Source organism: Pantherophis guttatus, chromosome 1 (genome assembly GCF_059756535.1).
Source record: "Pantherophis guttatus breed Tessera chromosome 1, ASM5975653v1, whole genome shotgun sequence".
NCBI classification, from domain to species: Eukaryota; Metazoa; Chordata; class Lepidosauria; order Squamata; family Colubridae; genus Pantherophis; species Pantherophis guttatus.
This window is the reverse complement of record NC_142063.1, coordinates 278,039,139-278,066,585: the sequence shown is the minus strand read 5'-3', so window position 1 is coordinate 278,066,585 and position 27,447 is coordinate 278,039,139. Positions and strand designations below refer to the sequence as shown.

The 27,447-nt window shown below is 37.3% G+C and overlaps 1 protein-coding gene across 2 annotated transcripts in view; it reads right to left on the bottom strand.

Moving 5' to 3' along the window:
* MTR (5-methyltetrahydrofolate-homocysteine methyltransferase) overlaps window positions 1–27,447 on the bottom strand; it is an 87,301-nt gene that overhangs the window by 7,209 nt on the left and 52,645 nt on the right. For both annotated transcript variants that reach the window (XM_034428287.3, XM_087882972.1), the window contains 14 exons: window positions 24,362–24,451; window positions 23,197–23,349; window positions 18,075–18,182; window positions 12,910–13,010; window positions 11,746–11,813; window positions 10,969–11,089; window positions 9,902–9,983; window positions 8,448–8,546; window positions 7,290–7,365; window positions 5,243–5,398; window positions 4,308–4,504; window positions 2,685–2,885; window positions 1,870–2,062; window positions 1,224–1,336 (listed from right to left, as the gene is read on the bottom strand). In XM_034428287.3, the coding sequence (XP_034284178.2) occupies window positions 1,224–1,336; window positions 1,870–2,062; window positions 2,685–2,885; window positions 4,308–4,504; window positions 5,243–5,398; window positions 7,290–7,365; window positions 8,448–8,546; window positions 9,902–9,983; window positions 10,969–11,089; window positions 11,746–11,813; window positions 12,910–13,010; window positions 18,075–18,182; window positions 23,197–23,349; window positions 24,362–24,451 (1,758 nt within the window). The remainder of the gene's footprint in view (window positions 1–1,223; window positions 1,337–1,869; window positions 2,063–2,684; window positions 2,886–4,307; window positions 4,505–5,242; window positions 5,399–7,289; window positions 7,366–8,447; window positions 8,547–9,901; window positions 9,984–10,968; window positions 11,090–11,745; window positions 11,814–12,909; window positions 13,011–18,074; window positions 18,183–23,196; window positions 23,350–24,361; window positions 24,452–27,447) is intronic.

The following is a 27,447-nucleotide window of genomic DNA, read 5'->3' as shown; positions in this document are numbered from 1 at the left end:
CTGTAACTGTCCTGTTTGGTTGCTTTACCAAACAAGTCATAGAAGTTCAAATGACAGACTCAATAATTCCTTTTTAAAGCTGTATTAACAGCTTCTGGGGCAGTCTATACTTTCTGAATTGACACAGAAAAAACATTATTTGTTGTGTCTTTTTAATGGCGGTTCTAACATTAAGTGTCCATTTCAAGTCCTGGGAGATTACAGAACCCAAAAACTTGAAGAACTCTACTGCTGATACTGTGCTGTCAAATATAGTAAGAGGTGGTACAATTGAAGGTGGCATTCATTCATAGTCACAAAGCTATGTTTAAATCCTCAGATTAAAAAATATATAAACTTCCAAAACTTTTAATTATGTTTGGTATGACAATACTAACCCTTGTTAATGAGCAATACTAACACTTACTGCATCTAAAATAACTTAATCAAGATTAAGATTTCAAAAATTCTAAATCCAAATAACACATTAGTAATTTTCTGCTAATATCATCAATAATCAACTTCCATGTTTGCAATATAACATGGTATTTAACTACAGGTTTCTAAACCATGTCCGCCATTTGTTCGGTTTATAATATTTAACAGGAATTATTGGTACTCAAAATAAATTATTTAGAGCTCAAATACCATATTGAATAATCTAAAGCAGTGGTCCCCAACCTTTCTGGCTCTGGAGACTGCCAGTGGCAGCAGCAGTGGTGTTGGAAAAAAGATGGCTTCGTGTGCACACTGCTTGTGCAAATGCAGTTTTGTGTGCTTGCATTCGGCCACGGACTGGGGTTGGGGATACTTGGTCTAAAGCAGGGGTCTCCAACCTTGGCAACTTTAAGCCTGAAGGACTTCAACTCCCAGAATTTCCCAGGCAGCTTTCTCTCACTCCCTCTCTTTATCTTCCTCTCACTTTCTTTCCCTCCCTCCCTCTCTCATTCTCTGTCCCTTTCTTTCCTTCCCTCCCTCCCCCTTCTCTCCCCCTCTCTCTTTCTTTCTCTCTCTCCCTCCCTCCTTCTCTCTCTCTCACTCTCACTCTCTGTCCCTTTATCTCCCTCCCCAGCTTTGCTGGCTGGGGAATTCTGGGAGTTGAAGTCCTCCAGGCTTAAAGTTGCCAAGGTTGGAGACACCTGGTCTAAAGGATATGTTATCAAAACTAGCGTGTTTCTGTATATGATTCCCATTTCCAGCTCTCTCCTTTTAATGCAATTTCTGTAACAGCAAGAAGGCCTTACCTGATCTTTCAATATTTTCCCAACAGCAAAATACCTAGAAGCCGGATTGGAAAAGTAGAGACCAGATACTGCTGAGGCAGGGAACATTGCTAGGGATTCGGTTAACTGAATACCTGTAAGAATCAAAGGAAAGGAATTGTGTTGGCTCTTTTGGAAGATAGGTTCTATTTTGATTTTAAAAATTGCCAAATTGCAGAATCTCTGACTCATATCGGAGAAAAACTCTTTGGGAGCTCAATTTCCTGCCAAATCCAGTCCAAATCACCCATTATAATTTTATAGCTGGGCAATCAGTTAGCAAATTATCTATACACTGAATGTGATTTTGTGAAAAAGAAGGAGCCTTCTTCAAGTATACACTAAAAACAGATGATTATTTAATAGTCAACAGAGGGTGGGACATGCATGCAATCCTGGCCATATTCTCTCCCACCTGCACAATTTATTCAGGAAATCTGAAGAGGAGGTGAACATAATGGGGATCCTCTCATCATTATAAACATCTCAGTCATAAAAGGAAGACAATAAAAATGAAAAAGAGCATTTATAATATCTCCCCTCACCAATTTCAAAATGCAGAACAGGTATGAAAAAACAAAAAAAAATATTTTAAAACAGAACTTCCTAACCAAACTTTGAAAGATACCTGTAGCTTCCTCAATATTCGCAAGTCTCCACATAGTGATTTTTTCTGTGTGGTCAGGTTGACATGGGTAACCAGGTGCTGGGCGAATGCCATCATATCTTATCTTACGCAAATCTGAAAATTCCAACTGTTCATTTTTACAATAAGCCCAGAATTCTTTCCGAACTCGTTCATGAAGTTCTTCTGCAAATGCCTTAAAAATAAACAAAACAAGTCTAACTTTAATGATGCTTTGTCCAAGTACCTAATTTATTACTGTGTGATGCTTTCAACTCAGTCCTCCTGGTGACTACACAGACTCTTGGTGATTACTCAGAGAAATCTAAGCAGTTTTCTTGGTATTTTTGGTAAAAATTGTTTGTCATTGCCTGTTTGTCATTGCCAAATATCTCTGCATTTACTCTAGGTTCATTGCTGTGCTAGAAGGACATTTTAATTGATCCATTGATTTCCCACACTTGGACCCATAAAAGCAAAATATTTATTTCAGATTCCCATGCCTCCTGCTTATGATCTACAGGATTCCCTTCCCCTCTGAAGCAGATTTGGTGAATACAGGAAAAAATAAACAATAAAAATTGATTCATTCTTTCATTTGCTGATGGAGGTTTTCAAAGAATCAATAAGACTCTATCGTAAATGACATCATTGGATAAAACATGTAAGTTATCACAATACATTTGCTATACAGATAATAGTCTTCTACTTCCAAAAAAAGCAGCTTGGTCCTTCCTTCCCTGCCCTTCCCCCCTCCCTTCCAATACATGAATTAAAATAAGTAGAATCATGTAAAAAACAAAACTACAATATATTACCTCTGCTAACCGATCTGCTAGTGCTTTCACCATTATAATACTATAGTCATCTGACTGTTTTTCATATTCTTTACATAGCTCATCTACTCCAAAGCATGCCACGGCAAAGAACCCCAAATAGTCAGAAACACCAGAGTCCAGGGGGGATATAAAATCAGACAGGCAATAATAGGGATCTGTGGAACCAGAGTCTTTTTCAACCTACAATGATAAATTGGACAAAATGTTAAATATAAAAGACCTAACTATAATACAGGACAGCAAGATACACAGTGATTCTCCCAATCTATAGTAATAGGTAGACATTTGTGGGAGAGGGAAGACACTAATAATCACAATGTTTTCCTTTCATGCTATTCATATTAATTCCAAACTAGTCAGTGACATATCTGCATGGCAAATGTAATTTCAAGTACAGAAAGTTCAATTTCATATTGGTTAGATCCCACCTTGATTACAGTATCTGATTCAGGAAGGCACAATTTTAAGGAGGATTCAGACTACAGAACAAGGATGGTCATGGACTAGAAAATAACTCCAGTGAAGAGATTTTGCAGAGATTGGAAATATACTAAGAGCATAACAATCTTCAAATTCCTGAATGTCACAGGAATAGTGACGACATGTTTCTTATTGTACAAGACATAAAATAATGGGCTTGTATTACAGCAAGGCAGATTCTGTCAGAACATTAAAAAAATATCCTTGCAATAAGAATAATTCTACATAAGAACCAATTGCTCAGAAAGTGAGGTGAGGTCACCTCATTGGATGTGTTGGAGATTATCTTTCAAAAATGTAAATATATTTAGAATCTTCAGAGATTCATTTTCCAAGTTTTTTGTGCAGCATTTCCAATAAGGATCCAAAATCCAAGTACTACAGTTCCCTTCTTTGTGAAATGTCATTGTTTTAATCTACTGTTATACTTTTTCATAAGCTTACAGCATACATCATTATGATTTTGCTAACTTTTAAAGACAATTATCTCCACATTACACACACATACACACATACTGTGAAGGTTTATTACATAAATGCAATCATCTTTTCTTTAGCTTCTTATATAACTCTTACATTTTTAACTGATTTTAAAGACAAGGTAGGAGGTTCCATTATTATATCTCAAACAAGCAGGTTTAATATAGTGGCAAAGACTTTTATGGAGATATAGAGGAAAAGACAGATCATTTGACTTAAGATACAGTGGCTGCATAATAGGTTATATTTGCAAGTTCTTTAGCTGCAAAGCTGTATGTGTTTTTCAGATTAAAAACAATGCTTTAAAGTTGGTAAAATACATTAAAAGTGAGGTTTTCACATCTCAAAAATGCAAGGAAACAGGCAGGCAGGCATGCTTTAAATAAAACAATAAAAAATGAGTGTGTAGTTTGTGACTCTCAGAGGCAACCAATCTTATCTGCTCCAAATATTTCTATTTTATACTTCTTGACAAGAGGCTGGGATTTAGGAATTTTCTACAAAACATCTGAGGATCCCAACTTGCTTTCTCTTGTCTACATAATCACAAATCATCATTAGGAAATGCGTAAAAGATTAGTTCAAGCTCACAATCTGAAAAAAAGTAACATTTCATTTGAATAGAATATCATCAAGCCACACCTGTTGTCGTAAGCCACAGAACTTAGCTATTGGTTCCACATTTTGTAGCTCCTCTTCTGTATCATATAAGTAAATGTCATCTTTAATGCTTCGAGCTGGCCAAAACCCAATCAGACCTTTGGCTTTAAGCTTATTTTCTGTAATCAAACTTTTCAGCAGGTTTTGAGCTTCATTGTAAACTTTTTTTGCCTCTTCTCCTAAAAAAGGAGAAAAAATGGTAAGAATGGCTGGATAAATCATTTTGAATAAACTACAATGGTTGGGTTCACACATAATACAAACTAAACCTAAACAAATCATATTATGGTTTACCATGATGTGTCAGCCCAGTCATCAAAACTTAAAATAAACTCATAGAATTTTTTTAAAAAAGTAATCAAAGTTTGGATTTTTTTTTTACCTGCAACCTTAAAATTACTGACTTTGCTTTCCTTATCACATCTGTTCAATGGCTCAATTGCTATCAACAGTTTTACTGTGAGATTTACTGCAGGCATTTAGATGAAAATAAGTATTTCATAAAAAGTATATGAATGTTTGCACATTTCCTAGTGATAGTATCTAAACATACAATTTTCTCTTATTAAATTAGGAAAATATAAACAATCTTGTAAATCTTCTCTATCCACACACTGATCACAGGTGGCCCAAAATAATATCTTGCCATGGCAGAAGAAAATGATTTAATGAATGGCTAATCAAAAGCCTTTCAAAACGAAAGTTGGATTAATGGAATTAGTTGTGTTCACTGTATGCCAAGATAAAGACATCATGAATTTACCAGTTACATAATTGTTTTATGGATGATAAATCTATTTGCATCTCATCTGCATCACTAATTCCTTTGCATGTTTACACAACTACAAGCATTTTAAATAATAATTAACCTAGTTTTTACATCCTCCATTAGAGAAAATGCTATTGTGCTTACTCACCCACTACTTTATCATTGAAGATTTTAGGGAATCCCCGGTTGGGATATCTGCCTCTAAGCTGCCAGACATCAAAAAATGGTTTCCAGTCAATATAATCCACCAGCTTCTGTAAGTCATAATCTTCAAAGACTCTAGTGCTAAGGAACTGTGGTTTAACTATGAAAATTCAACACAGAAATTTTGTACTTCAACATATGTTTTTTACAACAGACTCTATTTTAATATGCTTTTAGTACAAACACTTAATGCTGAAGGATTATCATATGCTTAACTTCAGTTAGCCAAGGCTGTGTCTTTGGACCCTACTGAATGCAGGAAACATCAATGAATCCAACAAACAGGACTGCTATTGATTATACATTTATTTCCCATGAACTAACCAGCTGGAAAATAATAAGAATATATGTATGGTTTTTCCGCAGCATGAGATGGCAAAAAAGAAATAACAGAAATAGTAAGCTGTTGTATATGGGAAATCATAAATTTACAAATCCCTTGGTTACTAAAGCTGTGGTGCCTTTCATCTGTGAGGGATGATTTAATCTGGATTCCTCGTGTCAACTTTGCAATTAACTGTTCAGAGAATATAGAGCTGATTCATGGGAGGTGTTTATAATTCTCCACAAAAATCCCATATAGCAGTTTTAACCTATTTGCTTCTTACTTCAGATAAGGCAAGCACAGATCAAGAATTCTTTTCATATGACCTTTTCTTGATGTTTTTCTATATACTCCTTTAATAAAAGCACTAGCAGTAAGCATAGCAAATTGGTTGATTGATTAACTAATTAAGTAATTAAGCCCACCCTCTGGAACAACCTTCCCCCAGAGTTACGTACAATAACAGACCTCCGGATTTTTCGTTGGGCCCTGAAAACCTATTTATTTCAACTAGCTGGGCTGGCTTGAGTTTAATTTTAAATTGATTTTAAATTGGGTTGTTTTAATTTACGGCCAAAATATTTAATTATTTTAATACTGTTTTTAAATTTTGTATGCTCTGTTTTTACTTTGGCTGTGCACCGCCCTGAGTCCTTTTTGGAGAAGGGCGGTATAGAAATTTAATTAATAATAATAATTAATTAATTAATAAGTATTTTTTATCAGTAAGTAAGTAAATAAGGATCAAGTAAGAATCACATTTTTATTCTGCAATCAAATGACTCTTACAGAGAATGTAAAACCGATAAAATATTCACTGTAAAAATTCCATAAAAACAGTATAAACACCCACACCTAAAAATACAAATAATAAAAACAGATGTTAAAGATGATGTGGTAACATCAGGGAAAGGCTTCTCAAAACAACTCCATCTTTAAAAGTTTTGGGGGCTAGCCTGATCTCAACTTGGGAGCTATTGTGGGAGGCTATTCCACAAGGCCAGCACTATCACTGAGAGCAGCACCTTCTGGGCTCAGCAATCCGAACTCTCATCAGATATGTTAGGAATAACGTTTTCTCTCTGTTGGCAATGATTGGTTGGGCCAATTCTTGCTGAAATCCTACAGAAATCCATAAGACAAACTATATTTCTTTAAAAAAGCAACCGGCCAATCTTTATTTAAACAGCCCTATTAATTCTTATATATTTTAAAAGTAGTTTAAATTTAATATATTAATTTTAAATTAAAATAAAATTAATTAACTAGAGAGGCAAGAGAGCAATTTATAACAGTTCTCCAAGTAATTCTTTAAAAAAGTAGAGACTCTTAAAAATAAAGAGAATGATATGGTAACCAATTGAATTTCTGGGAGAAAAATTATTTACAAATTAATTTTCATTAAGTTATAAATACTGAAATCCAATTTCAATTCACTATGGAGTTTTTTTCCAAAAATGTCTGTGTTCCTGTAGCTCAGTACCTTCTAGCACTGAAGAAAACAACCAAGCTCAGAGTGGCAGTTAAGAAGCAAAAAATAAAATTTGTCTTCCAAAACTGGGGAAGACTATTTTCCCTGGTGTTCCTTGGAACCCTGACACAGAGAGCACTAAGGATTCTACATATCTTTATTTTGGCAAAGCAGAAAAGAGTTTTAAAACTTAACCTGGTTTAGTCTCAGTTTTCCAGTCATAATAGAAGCGTTTATTTCTTGCTTGCTCTAAAGACAAGTATTTTCTTTCCTATATATAGGGGGAAAAAATCTAGAGATTAGTACTGTGTGGTTTAAATCTAGCAGTTAATTTATTTAGATAAAAGAAAGCAAATGGAGCTAGCAATAATTAATACAAGCCTGGAAGGCACCCTTGTCAGCAGGAAGAAAACTTTTTCCTAGAGTCACATAAAAGTGAATCAATAGCTATATAAATCAAATAAATTAATTATAAATCAATTTTTAAGAAACTCAGAGATTCCCAATAAATATATCCAGGTGTAGACTGTAGATTAAGAATCTCCATCTTCACTAGGAAGAGATACTCCCTTTTATACAGATTCAAACCCATCAGTCCCACCATCTGGTAGAGTTTTAAAAAAAGAAAAGAAATATGAGTCCTCTTAAAAGGCAAAATTCAAGAAGGAAACAGGAAGAAACGAAGAGAAGATTTGAAAAAACACTGGTCTAAGAGTTTTCTACAACTTCAGATTAAAATCTGAAATTTCAGGAAAAAAAGAATCTGGACAAACAAACAGAGGAAATAGTGTTACTGAAATTATTTTCATGTTTGCCATTTGACCTTTCAATCACCAGTAAGGTGATTGTGACCATATCCCTCAGTCACAAATTAGGGGTTTGAGGGAGGATATTAGATAAGATGTCCCCTGAAAGATAAATGATAGCATCTTGAACTAGCAAGTTACTAACACAAAGCAGGAGACAGGAGCAGAGGTAAAGATCTAATGGGCTTCTGGGAGACATTTGACCAGTGGTGAAATTCAATTTTTTTTACTACCGGTTCTGTGGGTGTGGCTTGGTGGGGGTGGCAGGGGAAGGATACTGCAAAATCTCCATTCCCACCCCACTCCAGGAGAAGGATACTGCAAAATCCCCTTTCCCCCCCCCCACTCCAGGGGGAAGGATATTGCAAAATCTCCATTCCCACCCCACTCTGGGGCCAGCCAGAGGTGGTATTTGCCGGTTCTCCGAACTACTCAAAATTTCCGCTACCAGTTCTCCAGAACATGTCAGAACCTGCTAGATTTCACCCCTGCATGTAACTCTACACAATGCTCCTGTGATATTAAAAAGTAGTTTTACCATATTTACCTTAAGTGAGTCATAATGATCCTGCCGAATGTCTTCATACTCTTCTCGTATTTCTTCAAAAAAGTCATCTTTTAGACTTTCATCTAAAAGCTGAGAGCACTGTAACAAATACAACATGATGGTTAAATCTGTCATTGAGACATGCTATCCATTATTTTTCAAATTCTCTCTTTTGAGAACTTACATACCCTAATGAGGTGACACTCCAAAAGAACATATGTAGTAACTACCTTAACTTCTTTTGTAAAAATCACTGAATTCCTAATAGATACGTCATATTTTCATGAGTACTATTTCCACCAAAAGGATGCCAAATGAATGTACTGAAGACCTTACCTGCAGACTTCAAATATGGGGAAAAAATGAATTAGTTAAGAAAGCAGGTCTGAAATGAGAAGATGATGAGGAAGATTTTCCCTTCATTCCTGGATGAAATGAAGGTTGACTATTTCCTTAAATGGATGAAATCCAGGTGTACCTGATGAGAGGCAGAGTTTTGCCCTGGAATTGATGGTTAAGGATTTCCTCCTATTCCCTCCCACTAGTTGCCCTGCGGCCTTAAGAAGATTCACATTTGACCACATATACTTCATATGCTTAGAGCTATGCAGTCCAAAGGGAAGGATTTGAATTAGAAAAAACATGATCTCACTGAAAAGTATTATTTTAATGTCAGACAGCAATGTGAAAATACCCATCTCTTAAACCAGTCCCTTCAACTATGCAAGAGACAGGCTAATATGGACTGAGACACTGCTTAAAGTCAATCGGTGCTGAAGAAGCAATATAAGAGTCTAATAAATTCTGTCCTTAACTTTCTTGAATGTTAAAAAAAAATCTGGTTTTTTTACCTGATTATATAACCAAGGAAGAGAGTTTTTTTTTTCTTAAGGTCCAAAATGAAGAAAAAGGAATTCAACAAATCAAAGTTCATACTGCAAAGTTCAAAAGGAACTTCATGGACATTTACAAGGAGGTGGGTTTTCATCAAAAATCTTTTAGGATATTTGGAATAAGGTTTCTGTACGAATGAAAAACTGTTGAATGACCAAAATGAAAAGCAAGTTATCCAAATAAGCCAGCTGAAGCAAATAAGAGTAAAATACTATAGAAATGGAAAGAAATTGAGATCACTCCTCACAGGATTTTCTATGCGTAAAGGTTGTTGCACAGTAATCAGAGTCCATCAGGTTAAAATCCAACAATATTTTAGCAACCTATGTCTAGGAGAAAAAAGACAGAGATCTGAAACTAGGGTAGTTACTACGCATGTTCATTTGGACTATCGCTTCATGAGAGTATTTACTTATTACAGATTTAGGGAATTACAATTTTCAGAATTACCAATTAACATAGCCAAGACGGCTGACAGTTATAATCTTAATACTTCTGGGATGCACCAGATTAGAGCAGTCTGGTATAAATCTTCAGATAGAAATCTTATCACAACTTACAACCACCACACTTTTGGAGGCATCCAGGACATGAATGACAGGAGCACTATACCGTGGAGCAATTTTTACAGCTGTATGAGTTCTGTAATAACATAAAAGGAAACCTAAGAAAACAATAACCATATGAAGAAACAATAAAAAACACCTTAATGTACAAATATGATTATATTCTGATAGGAAATCTGTAACTCCTTGGCAAATTCAACTTCTCCTTTAAGGAAATGACAGCCAACTTGCACATCACAAAGAGTCAGAGAAATAAATCCATTATATATATATGACTGCAAAATCCTTTTATTTTCAACAAGTTCTAACATAATATGGAAACTAATCAATATCTAAGCAGCTATAGTTCTCAAATAAATACTGCCTGCCTGAGCACCATCTTAAGTGTCTTCCAATTTTACAATTCTCTGAATCTCCCAGATTCTCTTCTCAAACTCCCCATAATGCCAGTTTTACATATTTTAAAAACTATGATTTCATTTTCAGTGTTGCAAAGGTAATTCTCACTACACAATCGTACAAATTTACATCACACATCTCATAACAAAATCAGGTACTTAATTATCGATTGCTGTTAAAACAGCCATCTATAACTAGAAGAAGTAGTTTGAAATAATTCTTATATTTTACGGTTTCACATCCCATTACATTTTTTATCTTCAATCTATGACGTATTACAATTCTCCTGGGACCTTTGCATGAAAATTTAGTAAATGCAAACCACGTATGGCTTGATTCTCAATGTTGCAAAACTAAGTTCATTTTTGCTAAACCAAATGTGTACTTGTACCAAAATTAAATCAGTTTTATACATCTCTTTCAGTGACGAAATCAATAACTTCTTTGAAACTTAAATTAGGATTCAGGCACTTGATTTTTAGATTTGGTACATTTAAAATGGTATAAAAATGGTATAAATAAACATATCTAATAAATATTGATTAAAATAATCTAAAAGAAATATAAAACAGTTAATTTTGGAAATCATATTTTTTTTACATAAGCAATTCTATGTATTTAGGTCAACATCCTCTGCCCATAGCAAAAAAAACCTAACTTACTTTGAAGTAGTTGCTCCTCCAATCAGCAAAGGGATCCTTATTTCTAGTCTTTCCATTTCTTTGGCAACAAATATCATCTCATCCAAAGATGGAGTGATAAGACCAGACAAGCCAATTATATCTAATTTAAATATAAATAGTCAAATATTTCCAACATTTTCTCTATGATTTCAGAATCTATGTTAAACTTTAAGGTAAAAATGCCATTCAGTTGTTAAAATGAAGCCATGGATCTGACTTAGAACTTTCTCCTAACTTTCTGCATCTAGAGATATCACCCTGGATATTCAACTCGTGTGAAATGGGTAGGATTAGAATTTCTAAATATCTCAAACATCTGTGGTGAATACAACACTGTCATCTTTTCAACACCGGATAATTATAATTTTATTCTTCCAGTCATTTTAAAAATGAAAAAATATTTGAATACTTTTGAATAACATAGAACCTATCCTTAAATAAATAAATCTGAATTCTATAAACTGGCTACATTTTTACATAGTAAAGTAAATCATTGCACTGAAGTTGAGCCAAAATAACCACAACCGCCAATGGACTACTTAATATCAAATCAAAATTTTATCCATTTTTCTGACAAATCCTAATGTATTTTAGGGATTCTGTTTTCAAGAAGAAAGATTGTATCAGTTATCACCTTAGTTTACTCTTAGTGATCTTAGTGAGAACTAGCATTTGAAGATGCACATTTTCACATGATGTAAATATATTCTTGAAACTCCACAAAACTGGACAAATACAAATCAAAGTTGTGAGTACCTGCTTTGTTTTCAAGAGCAGCTTTAAGTATCTTGTCACATGGCGTCATAACTCCCAAATCAATAACTCTGGGAAAGGAAATGGCAGTTTGCTAATCAATTTGTATATATGCTCAATTAATCCATGTCTGTTAATAGTCCACAAAAAAAATCAATCATCCTGTGAGGAAGCTCAATCTTCCCTTATACCTGAGCCTTTTTATACAATAACTGCCCCATTCTTAGTTATTACCACACTTAGTTATTACCACACTTGAGTTACACTATCAAGTCCAGTGACTTCTTACTTACCAGTAAAGGAAAATATTTGTAGCTCAGGGTTGAAATTTCATATTTAAGAAGAACAGATAATTGAGAAATGAACTTCTTGGGCAGTATACTACCAAGCATTTCAAGATAGCTTTCCATATTGCAAATCCTGAGGACTTTGACTTATGAACTGGCTACCCAATGTCCAAACAAAAATTCCCAGATTAAAAATCTATCTGAATATGCTCAGTTATGCAGAAATTGAACAGTTTCAAGTTCAATCATGTACTTTGATCAAGTTTCTGCAGAGCTTTTATGCTACCCTATATACTTTCATAATTTATCCCAAAGAGTTATTGAGACTAAGTTTCAAATACTTGAGGCCAAAATCTTCTGCCTTTGTGGCAATGGAACAGTTAACTGGCCCATGTTTTTATTACAGTACACAGTATTTTGTAGAGATTCATGCAAGTTTAATATATTTACAAAGAAAAAATATATGTCTGCCTAACTCACTCACAATGACTTGGGTTCGCTTACAGAAATAAAACCCAAAATACAAAACCCAACAAACCCTCACTGCCCCCCCTCCCCAATAGCAACAATCAGGACAAACCACTCCATATCACCCTGAGATACCCAGGTCTGCTGTATACTATATCAGCCTTTACTAAATCTTTTCCTGTGTGAACAGATAAATTTTATATATACCACCTGATTTTTAGACTTGGTACTTTTTAAATGATATAAATAAACATATATAATAAATATTGCTTAGAACAATCTAAAGTGCCTTCAGAAAGCTAGCACTTTAGCCAAATTATTAAATGTCCCACTTGCAGGAGATATTTCTAGCCTGCCAACTAATTACAGTACAGGGAAGTATGTGCAAGATCAAAAGGTCGAGTCTCATTACCTGAAATTATTGCAGCCCAGAACTACTCCTACAATGTTCTTGCCGATATCGTGGACATCACCTTTCACAGTAGCTAACACAATAGTGCCTTGGTAAGGATCCTGCAAAAATTAAGCCATTTTCAGAATTTATGTAGATTTCATTTCTGAACAATTCCTATCATATGAATGATTGCCTTATTGCAACATCAGTATGATGTAATGGTTAAAAGGGAAAGCTTGGAGAACTAAGTGGACCTGGATATTTGAAAGAGCAGGAAACTGACCCTTGCAGAAGCAGAAGAATTGCTTCTGAAATGAAAAGAGTACAATTGCGACGAAAAGGTGAGCACAGCAATTAGCCTAGGTAGAGAGAATTATAATCCCACCTCCTTTGACTATGACAGTAAGGAGGACTCTCCTCCTCCCAAATAGTAATCCTTTCTCTTCCTCTCCATTACCAAAAGCTAAGGAAGTGAGTCTTCCACCTCAAAGGCGGTGTTTTCTAATGATGTCCTTGGCCCTAGCTTGCAGGACTGGGCACCACAGAGCATTTGGACAGGTTCTCTCCCTTGTCCACAGTGAATGAAGACCAAAAGTGAGAGGAGGAGTGTCTGTGAAACTGACTTGGAACAGAAGTAAAGAAAAGGAATAAGTGAATGATTGATTACAGACAACTGATTTCAAATTATCTGTACATGGCATGGTATTTATTTGAGCTGGGCTACGATGTTTGGGTGAGAAATAATCTTTCTTAGTGTGATTAAAAATAAAAATAGGAATATTTCTGCTATTTTAAGACCCTATCTTTTCTTTCAACTCTTTCATATAATGATTATCAATCTACATTTGGTTATGGCATCCATGTTCTTACTATCATGCTGCCACAACTATCATTTTGTAAATATATTGTCCATAGAAACAAAAAACGGGGGAATTCTTGGTTAGTAGTTAGAGAAGATGTAGACAAACTGTATGCCACTTAATTTGGTTTATGACTGTGACTCCCACCATTTCAATCACAATACATGATAAAGACTGTAAAATTATAATGCAAACCATCATAAGAATAGCAGATTGTCAACTCCAGGCTGATTAGACTTGAAAACTTTGGACTGAAATGCTCACCAACCATAATGTGTCATCTTAGGTTTGTCTTTATGCCTCAACCTAATTGTCCTTGATTAAGACTAGGGTGGATTTGATTTAAATCGAGTTGATTTAAATCACAATTTAAATCATGATTTAAATCACTAGTAAAAAGGCTTGATTTAAATCAACTCGATTTAAATCATAATTTTTAAAGAGCAACTGTCATCTCTGCTACTCCTTTGACCCACTGTTGACTCACCGATAGTCCCAGTGTTGCAGAATATACAGCCTCATGCTACATAACTAAGCTCCATTTCATGCTGAATAAACTAAATTATTTATGTATCTTAAATAGAAAACTATCTTACGATAGATTTTTACCCCAAAAGTTTTTTATTAAAATAAATTCGATAAAAATCAAAAAAATCCGATTTAAATCAAAAAAATCCGATTTAAATAAAAAAAAATCTGATTTTTTTGATTTTTTTTAAAAATCATTGATTTTTATCCACCCTGATTAAGACAGAAATGAGAACTAAGAGCATTATTTTTTTGTTGTTAGTTGCGAAGTCATGTCCGACCCATCGCGACCCCATAGACAACATTCCTCTAGGCTTTCCTGTCCTCTATCATCCTCTGGAATCCATTTAAATTCACGCCTACTGCTTCAGTGACTCCATCCAGTCACCTCATTCTCTGTCGTCCCCTTCTACTTTTGCCCTCAATCTTTCCCAACATTAGGCTCTTCTCCAGTGAGTCCTTCCTTCTCATTAGGTGGCCAAAGTATTTCAGTTTCATCTTCAGGATCTGGTCTTCTAAAGAGCAGTCAGGGTTGATCTCCTCTAGGACTGACTGGTTTGATCGCCTTGCAGTCCACAGGACTTGCAGGAGTTTTCTCCAGCACCGTAGTTCAGAGCATCATATATAAATACATTCCAAAATATCTTTCCCCTAAGATGCAAGGAATCACACTGCATCTTAGGCAGTTTGCTGCAACTCACAGACCACAAAATGAAAAATACGGTTGTTTCTTCAATCCATTAATTTGATACTTATGAGAATAAAATTTAACAATATTATCGCTGTGGGAGTCAGCCTTTCTGAATACAAAACTCAGGGGTCTTTTAAAAAATTACTTTTGTCAAAATAACAGAACATTCCCCAAGGAACCATTTGTAAACAGGGATCTATGAGCAGCACAAATGACTGTTATTCAAAAAAAAAGTAGATCAGAACATTGCAGCACAGTCTTCTCCAACCTGGTGCTTTCCATATATGCTGGAACCGCAACTCCCTAAATTCTTAGCCATAATGGAAGCAAGCAGCCTTAACATTTTCTCTCCTGGAGTCCCTACTTCTAGGATCCTCTACTGATTTCTTCAGTGAATACTTTCATATCAATGTTTACACATTATAGTTTACACATTACTATTAATCTTCTCATCGTTCCTATCACCCATCTCCTCCCACTTATGACTGTATGATTGTAACCTTGTTGCTGGTATCCTTAAGATTTATATTGACTGTTTCCCTATGACTATCATTAAGTGTTGTACCTTATGATTCTTGATGAATGTATCTTTTCTTTTATGTACACTGAGAGCATATGCACCAAGACAAATTCCTTGTGTGTCCAATCACACTTGGCCAATAAAGAATTCTATTCTATTCTATTCTATATTAATTTTTAAAACCAAAAGCATTTCATTTATCTATACACGATAGTGGCGTATCCATGGTTTTAAATTTGTTTCTTCTTATTCATGAAAAACAATAAGTGCTGGGCAGACAGTTTTAAAAAAGAAACAGAGGCACACATATAAATCTTTGCTTCTTTTAGCATACCATATTTGCTAATATTGGCATGTTTTTCTCAAATGGAGCCCTTGCGTTCAAACAGGTAGGAATTCGGGGGGGGGGGGGGGTTCATGAAAAAAGTCACCATGTCTGTATAACTATGGCTCTTTAAGGCTGTACCCTCCCCCCCCCATATTTATCTTGATTACAGCATAGCTCATTTTCCAAACAAACAGGTATGTAACCCAGAGGCATCCAGAGGGAGAAATCAAAAGCATACAGCAGGCATGCACAACCAGGCTCTCAAAGCTCTGCTCCTTTTAAATAGCTGTTGCATACATCACATAAATGTAAAAATATTAAGACTTCAGTCCTGGCTGCCATCTTGAAGCTGTTATCTTCCCTTACAGATACCTCTGCTGGCAACCTTAATACCCCTTGCTATTATTCATCATTAATGTAAACAAAAGCTTTGATGCCTGAGGGTTTCTGTGTTACTACAATGCTTAACTCTTTCTGTCTTCTTAAAATGTAACAGAATTTGGGGGAAATGAACATCCAGACTATGCCAAGGTTCAGCATAATTATGCATTACACTCATGAAAGCCTGCGTGACTGGAGCTGAAGGGCATGCTCATTTAATCAAGCCAGGAAAAAAACAGTCACAGTGGAATGGTCAAACAATAATCACAGGCCTAATTGCTAGGGGAATCCTAAAACTGATGGGAATGGGAAGAGGGAGGGAGGAATGGGCTAAGCTCAGACTAGGTTGCAATGTAGACCAGTGCATATATTTATTTTTAAGACATCTTCGGGATAAAAACAAGGTGATTTTTAACATTAAATGATTTGAAGCAGACTAATTGGGAACAGGACTAAATAGCCTTTCCTCTTCAGTCCTGGCACACAAGCCTACAGCAAAGCCATCCATTCTGAAAGATAATAACCAGTGCTCTATATTTGCTATTCTTCTGGCACTGCAGCAAGTATTCTGAGAGGTAACTGCACTCATGAGAGCTTCTAAGCCAGGAGATATGCACCTCATTTTGAGATAGGACAGCAGCAAACATTCCAATGATAAAATTCATATTCGGAGGCCAGCAGATTCCCACACACACTAGAATAGCAGTATTTAGCATTTCCAAAAGACTGTAGCATATACCAACTATTAGCGAGTAATAATACAGGACTGGCCTAATTCCATACTGATTCAGAACACACTTCCCAATTTTTAAATAAACATGTGGCTGCTAAATAAATACATCTTAAAGCGAGTAAGCTTCTTGATTGTTGTGTTTCTCGCTCAGCATTTTGCTTTACCTCATTTTACTCCCTTCCCAAATGCCAAAGACAGCATAAAATTCACAATTTGTTCTTAAATCAACTCAGCCTTCGCAACAATTTGAACTACAAGAACAACTGCTGTTATTTCATTTTTTTCAAGCCTGTTAGGAATGAAAGAAATCTGCTACAGCACAAAGCATCAGGTTTCTTCCAGCCTCACGACTGCTTCCAATGAGCAACTATACATTAGCTTGACAGATGCTTCCTAAAACAAGAGGCTGCAGAGCATGGAAAGCCAAGGATTTTGTTTGCTCTGCCTTTGGAAGTGAACCAATCTGATTCACACCTCCCAGACTAATTTGCATTTCTCCAGAATCCATTTTTCAACTTCAAAACTGTATTGTGTCATACATCAAACCACAAAATGCTTTTAAAACAAGAACAGTGCAGATATAAAAAAAAGAAAAATGCCAATAAAGACAATAATAGGATTGGCACGGACTTACTAATGCATTTAGTGACATCAATCCTAAAGGGTCTGATTAATCCCTGCTGGGACTCTCTAGTAACAACTAGCACCCCTTTGCTCCATAACTTTTTGCTCAAAAACAATATTTTGAAGTGTGGCTATATGAGATTGTAGGCAATCCCCAAAATTAGCTTGTAACGTGAAAAACACAGCTCAACAGAGAGAGGCAAAAACTGTTCTTGCTACTGTTAATTTTTTTTTTTTGTCTGTTGAACATTCATCCAATTAAGTACCAACTTTATGACTATGGATCCTTATGTAGAATACTACTGCTGTTTGTTTTATTGGCAACATATCAAATGGACAACTTTATGTTTTCCGATCAGCTGCCCATTTCTGTGACTGAGAGCTCATGTAAGAGGATCTATTTATTGCAGAAGTTGCTGCCATGACGTGCCATGAATTCCTGACCCACACAAAAATCTATAACACAACTGCAACGAAAATTAATTTAAGAGAATCAAGGATTGAAGCTGCAAACTCACATCTTCCTCCGTGCTACCAGACAACGCACGTAATTCTTCTCTTTCTTTCTCCATGAATGGGATAAGATGGCCCACCGCTTTCTTCATAACTCTAGCAGATTTAATCACCTGTATATTCAGATTCAGAAAAAGACCCATGAGTGTTCAAAAGTTTATTCAAGATTATAGCAACCAATGAATTAAACTGAAAGCAAATCATACCAGGCCCCCAAAACAGAAAATTACCAATAAATACCAACTAAGTAACCTAGTAACTTCTAAGCAACTCCTTTACCAGTTTCTCCATTTTCTGGCGTTTTAGAGAAATGCTTCCAATACATTACATTCATATAGAATAGAATACTTTATTTGGCCAAGTATGATTAGACACACAAAGAATTTGTCTCTGATACAGAAGCTCTCAGTATACATGCAAAACAACAAGGTAATAATAATCACAACAATGACACCAATAATGGGGTAGTAGAGAAGATGAGAAGGATAATAATACTATTATAGCCATACAACATGGATAAATATACTTAGATAAAAGACAGTACTGTAAGGATTAGGTGTTCAGCAGAGTGGTGGCACAAGGGAAAAAATCTCCCTATGTCTAGTTGTTTTGGCATGTAATGCCCTATAGCGGCATCCCGAAGGGAGGAGTTGAAACAAATTATGTCCAAGATGTGAAGGGTCTGTAGTTATCTTCTCAGTCCTCCTTCTGACCCATGCAACATACCGGTCTTCTATGGAAGGCAGGCTGGTTGAAATTGGTTTTTCTGCAGTCATAACTATCAGTTGGAATCTGAACCTGTCCTCTTAGTTGCTGCACCAAACCATACAGATATGGAAGTACAAATGACAAACTCAATAATTCCTCTTTAAAGCTGTATCAGGAGCTCCTGGGGCAGTCTGAACTTCCTGAGTTGATGTAGGAAGAACATTCTTTGTTGTGCTTTTTTTAATGATGGTTCTAATGTTGAATGGTAGTGGTAGAATACAAGGATTCCTCCTAAAATCCACACTCATCTTTATAGTTTTAAGTGTGTTCAGCTCCAGATTGTTCCAGCTGCACCACAGGGCCAGTTGTTCAACCTCCAGTCTATATATGCAGACTCATCACCACCTCAAATGAGACCAATGACTGTTGTATTATCGGCAAACTTCACTACTTCAACACAAGGATCCTTAGAGATGCAGTCATTGGTATAGAGAGACAAGAGCAATGGAGAGAGCACACAGCCCTGAGGAGCACCTGTGCTAATTGTTGGGTGCTCGATGTGATTTTCCCTACTTTCATTTATTGCTTCCTCCCTGTCAAAAAACTAGTAATCCACCTATAAGTATGGACAGGCACAACTAACTGAATCAGTTTAGAGTTTCTGAAATGATGGTATTGAAAGCCAAACTGAAGTCAACAAGTAGAACCCATGCATAGGTCACTGGGGATTAAGATGTTGCAAGATATAGTGCAATACCATATTGACAGCATCATCCACCAATGTATTTGTTCGGTAGGCAAACTGCAAGGGATCTAACAGCGAATCCATGATGATTTTTAAATGGGCCAACATTGGCATCTTAAAGCTCTTCATGCAGTTGCAAGAAAAAAAGTAAGTGAACCCCTTGGGATTACGTGGAGTTTTGCATGAATAAAGCTCTTCATACAGTTGCAAGAAAAAGTATGTGAACCCCTTGGGATTACATGGAGTTTTGCATGAATTGGTCATTAAATATGCTCTGAACTTCATCTAAGTCACAACAATAGAAAAACACAGTCTGCTTAAAATAATACTACACAAACATTAGATGTTGCCATGGCTTAATTGAACATAACATGTAAATATTCACAGTGCAGGGAGGAAAAAGTATGTGAACCTTTGGACTTAATAACTGGTTGACCCTCCTTTGGCAGCAATAACCTCAACCAAATGTTTCCTGTAGTTGCAGGTCAGACCTGCACAACCATCTGAAGTAATTCTGGACCTCTCTTCTTCACAAAACTGTTTCAGTGTAGCAATATTCTTGGGATGTCTGGTGTGAATCGGTCTCTCAAGGTCATGCCACAGCATTTCAATCGGGTTGAGGTCAGGACTCTGACTGGGCCACTCCAGAAGGCGTATTCTGTGCTGTTGAAGCCAATTTTTTGTTGAATTACTTGTATGCTTTGGGTCATTGTCCTGTTGCATCACCCATCCTCTGCGGAGCTTCAGTTGGCGGACAGATGATCATACGTTTTCCTGCTAAATGTCTTGATAAACTCTGGAATTCATTTTCCCATCAATGACAACAATCCGTCCAGGCCCTGAGGCAGCAAAGTAGCCCCAAACAATGATGCTCCCTCTGCCATGTTTTACAGTGGGGATGAGGTTTTGATGTTGGTGTGCTGTGCCTTTTTTTCTCCACACATAGTGTTGTGTGTTCTTCCCAAACAACTCAATTTTGGTTTCATCTGTCCACAGTATATTTTGCCAGTAGTGCTGTGGAACATCCAGGTGCTCTTTGCAAACTTCAAATGTGCTGCAATATTTTTTTTGGACAGCAATGGCTTCCTCCGTGGTGTCCTCCCATGTACTCCCTTCTTGTTTAATGTTTTCCTTATTGTAGATGTGTCAACAAAAATGTTAGCATGTGCCAGAGATTTCTGTAGGTCTTTAGCTGACACTCTAGGATTCTTCTTTACCTCATGAAGCATTCTGCGCTGTGCTTTTGCAGTCATTTTTACAGGAAGATCACGCCTAGGGAGAATAGCGACAGTGCTAAACTTTCTCCATTTGTAGACAGTCTGTCTTACCGTGGACACATGAACATCAAAGCTTTTGGAGATACTTTTGTAACCCTTTCCAGCTTCATGCAAGTCAACAATTCTTGATCGTAGGTCTTCTGAGAGCTCTTTTCTGCGAGGCATGGTTCACATCAGACAGTGCTTCTTGAAACCAGTAAACCCAAAACAGGTGTGTGTTTTTAAAGGGCAGGACAGCCGTCAGCAACACATCCAATATCATCACACTGATTGGAGTCAAGGTTGGCTCACTCCTGGCTCCAATTAGCTCTTGGAGAAGTCATTAGGCTAGGGGCTCACATACTTTTTCCTCCCTGCACTGTGAATGTTTACATGTTATGTTCAATTAAACCATGGCAACATCTAATGTTTGTGTAGTATTATTTTAAGCAGACTGTGTTTTTCTGTTGTTGTGACTTAGATGAAGTTCAGAGCACATTTTATGACCAATTCATGCAAAACTCCACGTAATCCCAAGGGGTTCACATACTTTTTCTTGCAACTGTAACTACAGATGTCAGAGTGACTGGTCTGAAGTCCTTCAGTTCCCTGATGGTTTCTTGGGGACTGGGATAATATTAAAGCATTTTGCCACTTCAGTCCAAGATTTCACTATTTTGACCACAGGTTTTGCAGTTTCAAGTTTCTATCTATAGGTGGGGATGAGATGAATCATACAATGATCAGAGAGACCCACAGAGACCCATAGCTGCTCTTGAGAGAGAGTGGGAGAGGGAGAGTGATAGGCACCTTTTAATGTACTTTAATATTTAATATATTTAACCTTTTAATATGGTGTCACAAATCCACCACAAACCTATCCCAGTGGATTTATTGTTACAGTGACTTGCTAGTCAAGCAAAGTATACTAACACTTGCAGTCCTCCAAGACTATCCATTGCCTGTCTAAATAAAGTGAGCCATGCTGCAGTTTCAGCCCACATCTGTAAAGCTATGCCTGCCTGCATCAAATGTGTATAAAATACTAATTTGGAGAAAGCCAAACATTAAACCTAACTATTAAAACTAAAAGCTAACACATGAAAAGAGACAGACAGATTGTGAACATATTGCCAATCAAATATGAACAAATAAAAAAGGAGACTAAACTAACCCATGGGGTAAAATGCTGTTTTATCTGCTGGCATACATCAGGATAGTAGAGGATATTTTCATTTTATGTCCAATAAGCCATTAACCCAAAAAGCCATCTTTATAACTAAATAAGAACAGCAATAATCACTAACAGCAATGAAAAGAAAGTAATACCCATTTTAAGGTACAGGGTATCTCTAGTATTAAGAGTACATGCTTTCATACATGAGGTCCAGAGGTGGGTTTCAGCAGGTTCTGATCAATTCTGGAGAACTAGTAGTGGAAATTTTGAGTAGTTCGGAGAACCAGTAGTAAAAATTCTGGCTGACCCTGCCCCCATCTATTCTCTGCCTCCCAAGTCCCAGCTGATTGGGAGGAAATGGGGATTTTGCAGTAACCTTCCCCAGAGTGGGGTGGGAATGGAGATTTTATAGTATCCTTCCCCTGCCACGCCCACAAAGCCATGCCATGCCCACAAAGCCACACCCACAGAACCAGTAGTAAAAAATTTGAAACCCACCACTGATGAGGTCCAATATTCAATCATCTCATCTTTACTACTAGAGGGCCATTTGTAGCAGGTGATGCCCAAACAGATTGGGGGGGGGGACTATTCAGGATCAGCCGCTGTTAGTACTAAAATTGGGGGGGGGGAATCTGAGAGTTTATAAGCTAAATCTGATAGACTGCCACTAGGAGAAATCCTAGTAGCATAGGCTAAGCAGGGTTGAATGTACTTTGTATTTGGATGGGAGACCATTAGAAATTTTAAGGGCTGTGGACTAACCATTGCATATTGTTACAAAGAAAGCTACATGAATGTAGCAAGGATTTCCAATTCTCAATTGTGTTATTTATTCCCACTCCCAGTTCTCAATTAAAGGAAACTGGTATTTCAGTGGAAGGACTGTGACCATCTTCACTTTTGATACTTCAACAAATTTCCTGGGGTCAGAATTCTTTCACTGTACAAGAATATCTTTTCCATTACATTTAACTAATGACACCTGGAATATGAAAATTTGTCTGTGCCTGTGTAAGCCACTACTGCCTCTAGAAAGTTGCTGCCGATGAGAGTAAACTATACTGAGGTAAAATGGACCAACTGTTTGGCTTGGTATAAGACAATCTCCTATATTCTACTACAACATCCTGAAGTGCTAAGAACCAAACAATGATCCTCCCTCAAGCCAAAAAAAGCACTGGTGTAATGTTTAGTTACACAGCTAAATTGTGATAGGCTAATGGAAACTTCTTCTTTACCTGAGGAAGAAACATTTTGCCAGCTCCAAAAAGATCACCAACTATTTTCATGCCATTCATCAGGGGCCCCTCAATTATATTCAGGGGTCTGGGATACCTCTCTTTGTTTTGTCTAGCTTCTTCTGTATCCTCAATCACATATTTCTCAATGCCCTGGGGAAAAAAACAACCATCCGTACATTAAACTGGTATATATCTTCCCACAACAAGCATCATTTATCTATTGCATTTTACAAAATCAGGGCCCTCAAGAACAACCTCCCAAAAAGAAACTGTAGTAATTTAAGGGTGTTAAAATAGGCTAATTATACCAAGAACCGGATTAAAAAATAAACCCACAGAATAATTAAAGTAAAAAAAAAAAACCAAGAGAAATAAAACATACTAATAATATCGATTAATGTTGAAAGCATAAGAGGCAATGTTTTCAACATCTTTCAAAAATAATCCTGAAGGAGCCTGGCAAAGGGACAGAAGAAAAGCATTCACCAGCAGGAGCCCTCCTCATTATCTCACTTCCCAAAATTGTGTGTGGGTATTCTGAAAAGGATCTCTGAGTTAAGTTTTAAAATAGACAGGCTGTTCTTGAAGTATTCAAAATTACACTTCCTTTTTCATATTGGCAGCTTCTGATCTGCTAAGTGCAATTAACAGCAACTAGTTTCAAGCCAGCTGCTGCAAGAAGTTGTTACAGCCTTGCCTCAGGTGAACCTCCATTTTTCATTACAAGGTGTTGATGCTTTGAAGGAGGTTCTGAATTGAAGCCTGTGAAGAAAGTTCACAATGTTTTTCAAGTCTGGCACCTTTAAGATGTGTGGATTTCCATTCCCAGAATTACCCAGCCAGGCAACATGTTCAGAATTCTGGGAGTGGAGGTCCACCCATCTTAAGTTGCCAAACTTGAAGAACACTGTTCTAGATCTAAATTTGTAAGATGTGAATGGGCATTTATTTTTGTTCAAGAAAAGTTCTGCCAATTGAGATCCCAAATGGACCATTGGAAGCGCACCGTATTTCTCTATTCATCAGGAACAAATCCTGGAAAGCTGAACCCTGACAGCATAACAGATATGGACAGAGTTGTCCAGCAACTTTTCTCTTTAGGATTAAACCTAGTCAAAGAGGCAATGGAACAAATTCTAGCTCATCAAACAGGTAAATTCACCTTAACAAGGCCATACTCCAGTCTTTCTTCTACAGATCCATTTCTCCATCCATCAGTTTGTACCACTTTTTTTCCTCCTTGAGCATGGGTCTGGAATGAGATTAAGAGAAGTTAAAATTAAAATATTTGCCCCACCACCGATAAATACAGTGGGCAAAAAAGTATTTAGTCAGCCACCAATTGTGCAAGTTCTCCCACTTAAAAAGATGAGAGAGGCCTGTAATTGTCATCATAGGTAGACCTCAACTATGAGAGACAAAATGAGAAAACAAATCCAGACAATCACATTGTCTGATTTGGAAAGAATTTATTTGCAAATTATGGTGGAAAATAAGTATTTGGTCACCTACAAACAAGCAAGATTTCTGGCTCTCACAGACCTGTAACTTCTTCTTTAAGAGGCTCCTCTGTCCTCCACTCATTACCTGTATTAATGGCACCTGTTTGAACTTGTTATCAGTATAAAAGACACCTGTCCACACCCTCAAACAGTCACACTCCAAACTCCACTATGATGAAGACCAAAGAGCTGTCAAAGGACACCAGAAACAAAATTGTAGACCTGCACCAGGCTGGGAAGACTGAATCTGCAATAGGCAAGCAGCTTGGTGTGAAGAAATCAACTGTGGGAGCAATAATTAGAAAATGGAAGACATACAAGACCACTGATAATCTCCCTCGATCTGGGGCTCCACGCAAGATCTCACCCCGTGGGGTCAAAATGATCACAAGAATGGTGAGCAAAAATCCCAGAACCACACGGGGGTACCTAGTGAATGACCTGTAGAGAGCTGGGACCAACATAACAAAGGCTATCATCAGTAACACACTATGCCGCCAGGGACTCAGATCCTGCAGTGCCAGACGTGTCCCTCTGCTTAAGCCAGTACATATCCGGGCCCATCTGAAGTTTGCTAGAGAGCATTTGGATGATCCAGAAGAGGATTGTCATATGGTCAGATGAAACCAAAGTAGAACTGTTTGGTAGAAATACAACTCGTTGTGTTTGGAGGAGAGAGAATGCTGAGTTGCATCCAAAGAACACCATACCTATTGTGAAGCATGGGGGTGGCAACATCATGCTTTGGGGCTGTTTCTCTGCAAAGGGACCAGGACGACTGATCTGTGTACAGGAAAGAATGAATGGGGCCATGTATCGTGAGATTTTGAGTGCAAACCTCCTTCCATCAGCAAGGGCATTGAAGATGAAACGTGGCTGGGTCTTTCAGCAAGACAATGATCCCAAACACACCGCCCAGGCAACGAAGGAGTGGCTTCGTAAGAAGCATTTCAAGGTCCTGGAGTAGCCTAGCCAGTCTCCAGATCTCAACCCCATAGAAAACCTTTGGAGGGAGTTGAAAGTCCGTGTTGCCCAGAGACAGCCCCAAAACATCACTGCTCTAGAGGAGATCTGCATGGAGGAATGGGCCAACATACCAGCAACAGTGTGTGCCAACCTTGTGAAGACTTACAGAAAACGTTTGACCTCTGTCATTGCCAACAAAGGGCATATAACAAAGTATTGAGATGAACTTTTGATATTGACCAAATACTTATTTTCCACCATAATTTGCAAATCAGACAATGTGATTGTCTGGATTTGTTTTTTCATTTTGTCTCTCATGGTTGAGGTCTACCTATGATGACAATTACAGGCCTCTCTTATCTTTTTAAGTGGGAGAACTTGCACAATTGGTGGCTGACTAAATACTTTTTTGCCCCACTGTATATTGAAACTATCTTCCTATAAGTGGAAATTCTAACCTATTACTCCATGTGTAAGAGGTTTCTTTCCCAATCAGATAAAACAGCCTTTTGTCTCAGAGCTTGAAAGGTCCTTCGGCCAGTGGTTCTCAAACGTGTTGGTCTTAGGACCCCTTCACATTCTTAAAAATGACTGAGGTTCCCAAAGAGCTTTGGTCTATGTGAGTTATATCTATTGATCTTTATTGCATGAGAAATTTTAAAATATTTGACTTCAGGGACCCCACGGAAGGATATTGGGGACCCCCAGAAGTTCCAGACCACACTTTGAGAATTGCTGTTTTAGGCCATTGAGGAGACGTAATTTTAATGGAATCCTGGGTCAAAGAGGGATGGCCTTCTTCAGATTCTTTGTTGATTCCAAATTTCAGATTCTGTCTACATTTCTATTAAACTGAAGTGTAGAGTCGGAGAAATAGGCAAGAGCTACTATGAAAGCAAAGAGGGCTGAAACATTCCTCAACTCCTGGGAAACAAGATAGCATTCAGAAGTTACTATGTCACTATAGAGGCTCAATAATTGTTCTAGCGTTCCTATTGAGTTAGGTTTCCTGTTCTAGACACAAGAAGAGTTTTTTCCCGAATGCCATCACTCTATTAAACAAATAATTTCCTCAACACTGTCAAACTATTTACTAAGTCTGCACTACTATTAATCTTCTCATCATTCCCACCACCCATCTCCTTCCACTTACGACTGTATGACTGTAATTTTGTTGCTTGTATCCTTACGATTTATATTTATATTGTTTCCTGATTGCTTATTTGTACCCTATGACTATCATTAAGTGTTGTACCTTATGATTCTTGATGAACGTATCTTTTATGTACACTGAGAGCATATGCACCAAGACAAATTCCTTGTGTGTCCAATCACACTTGGCCAATAAAAAATTCTATTCTATTCTATTCTATTTAGTCTAGTCTAGTTTAGGGCTACCCTTGAAAAGTGTTCGGAGACTACAGTTGGTCCAGAATGCAGCCGAGCGAGCTATTGTGGGTGCACCTAGATACACCCACATTACACCAATTCTCCGTGAGCTGCACTGGCTCCCTATCGGTCTCCAGATGCAATTCAAGGTGTTGGTTATTATCTTTAAAGCCCTACATGGCTCAAGGCCAGGCTATCTTCGAGACCGCCTTCTACCGCATAGCTCCCATCGACCGGTAAGATCCTATAGAGTTGGTCTCCTCCGGGTCCCGTCAGCTAAACAATGTCGGTTGGCGGGCCTGCAGGGGAGGGCTTTCTCTGTGGCTGCCCCGGCTCTCTGGAACCAATTACCTCCTGAGGTCCGGACCGCCCCCACTCTATTGGCCTTCCG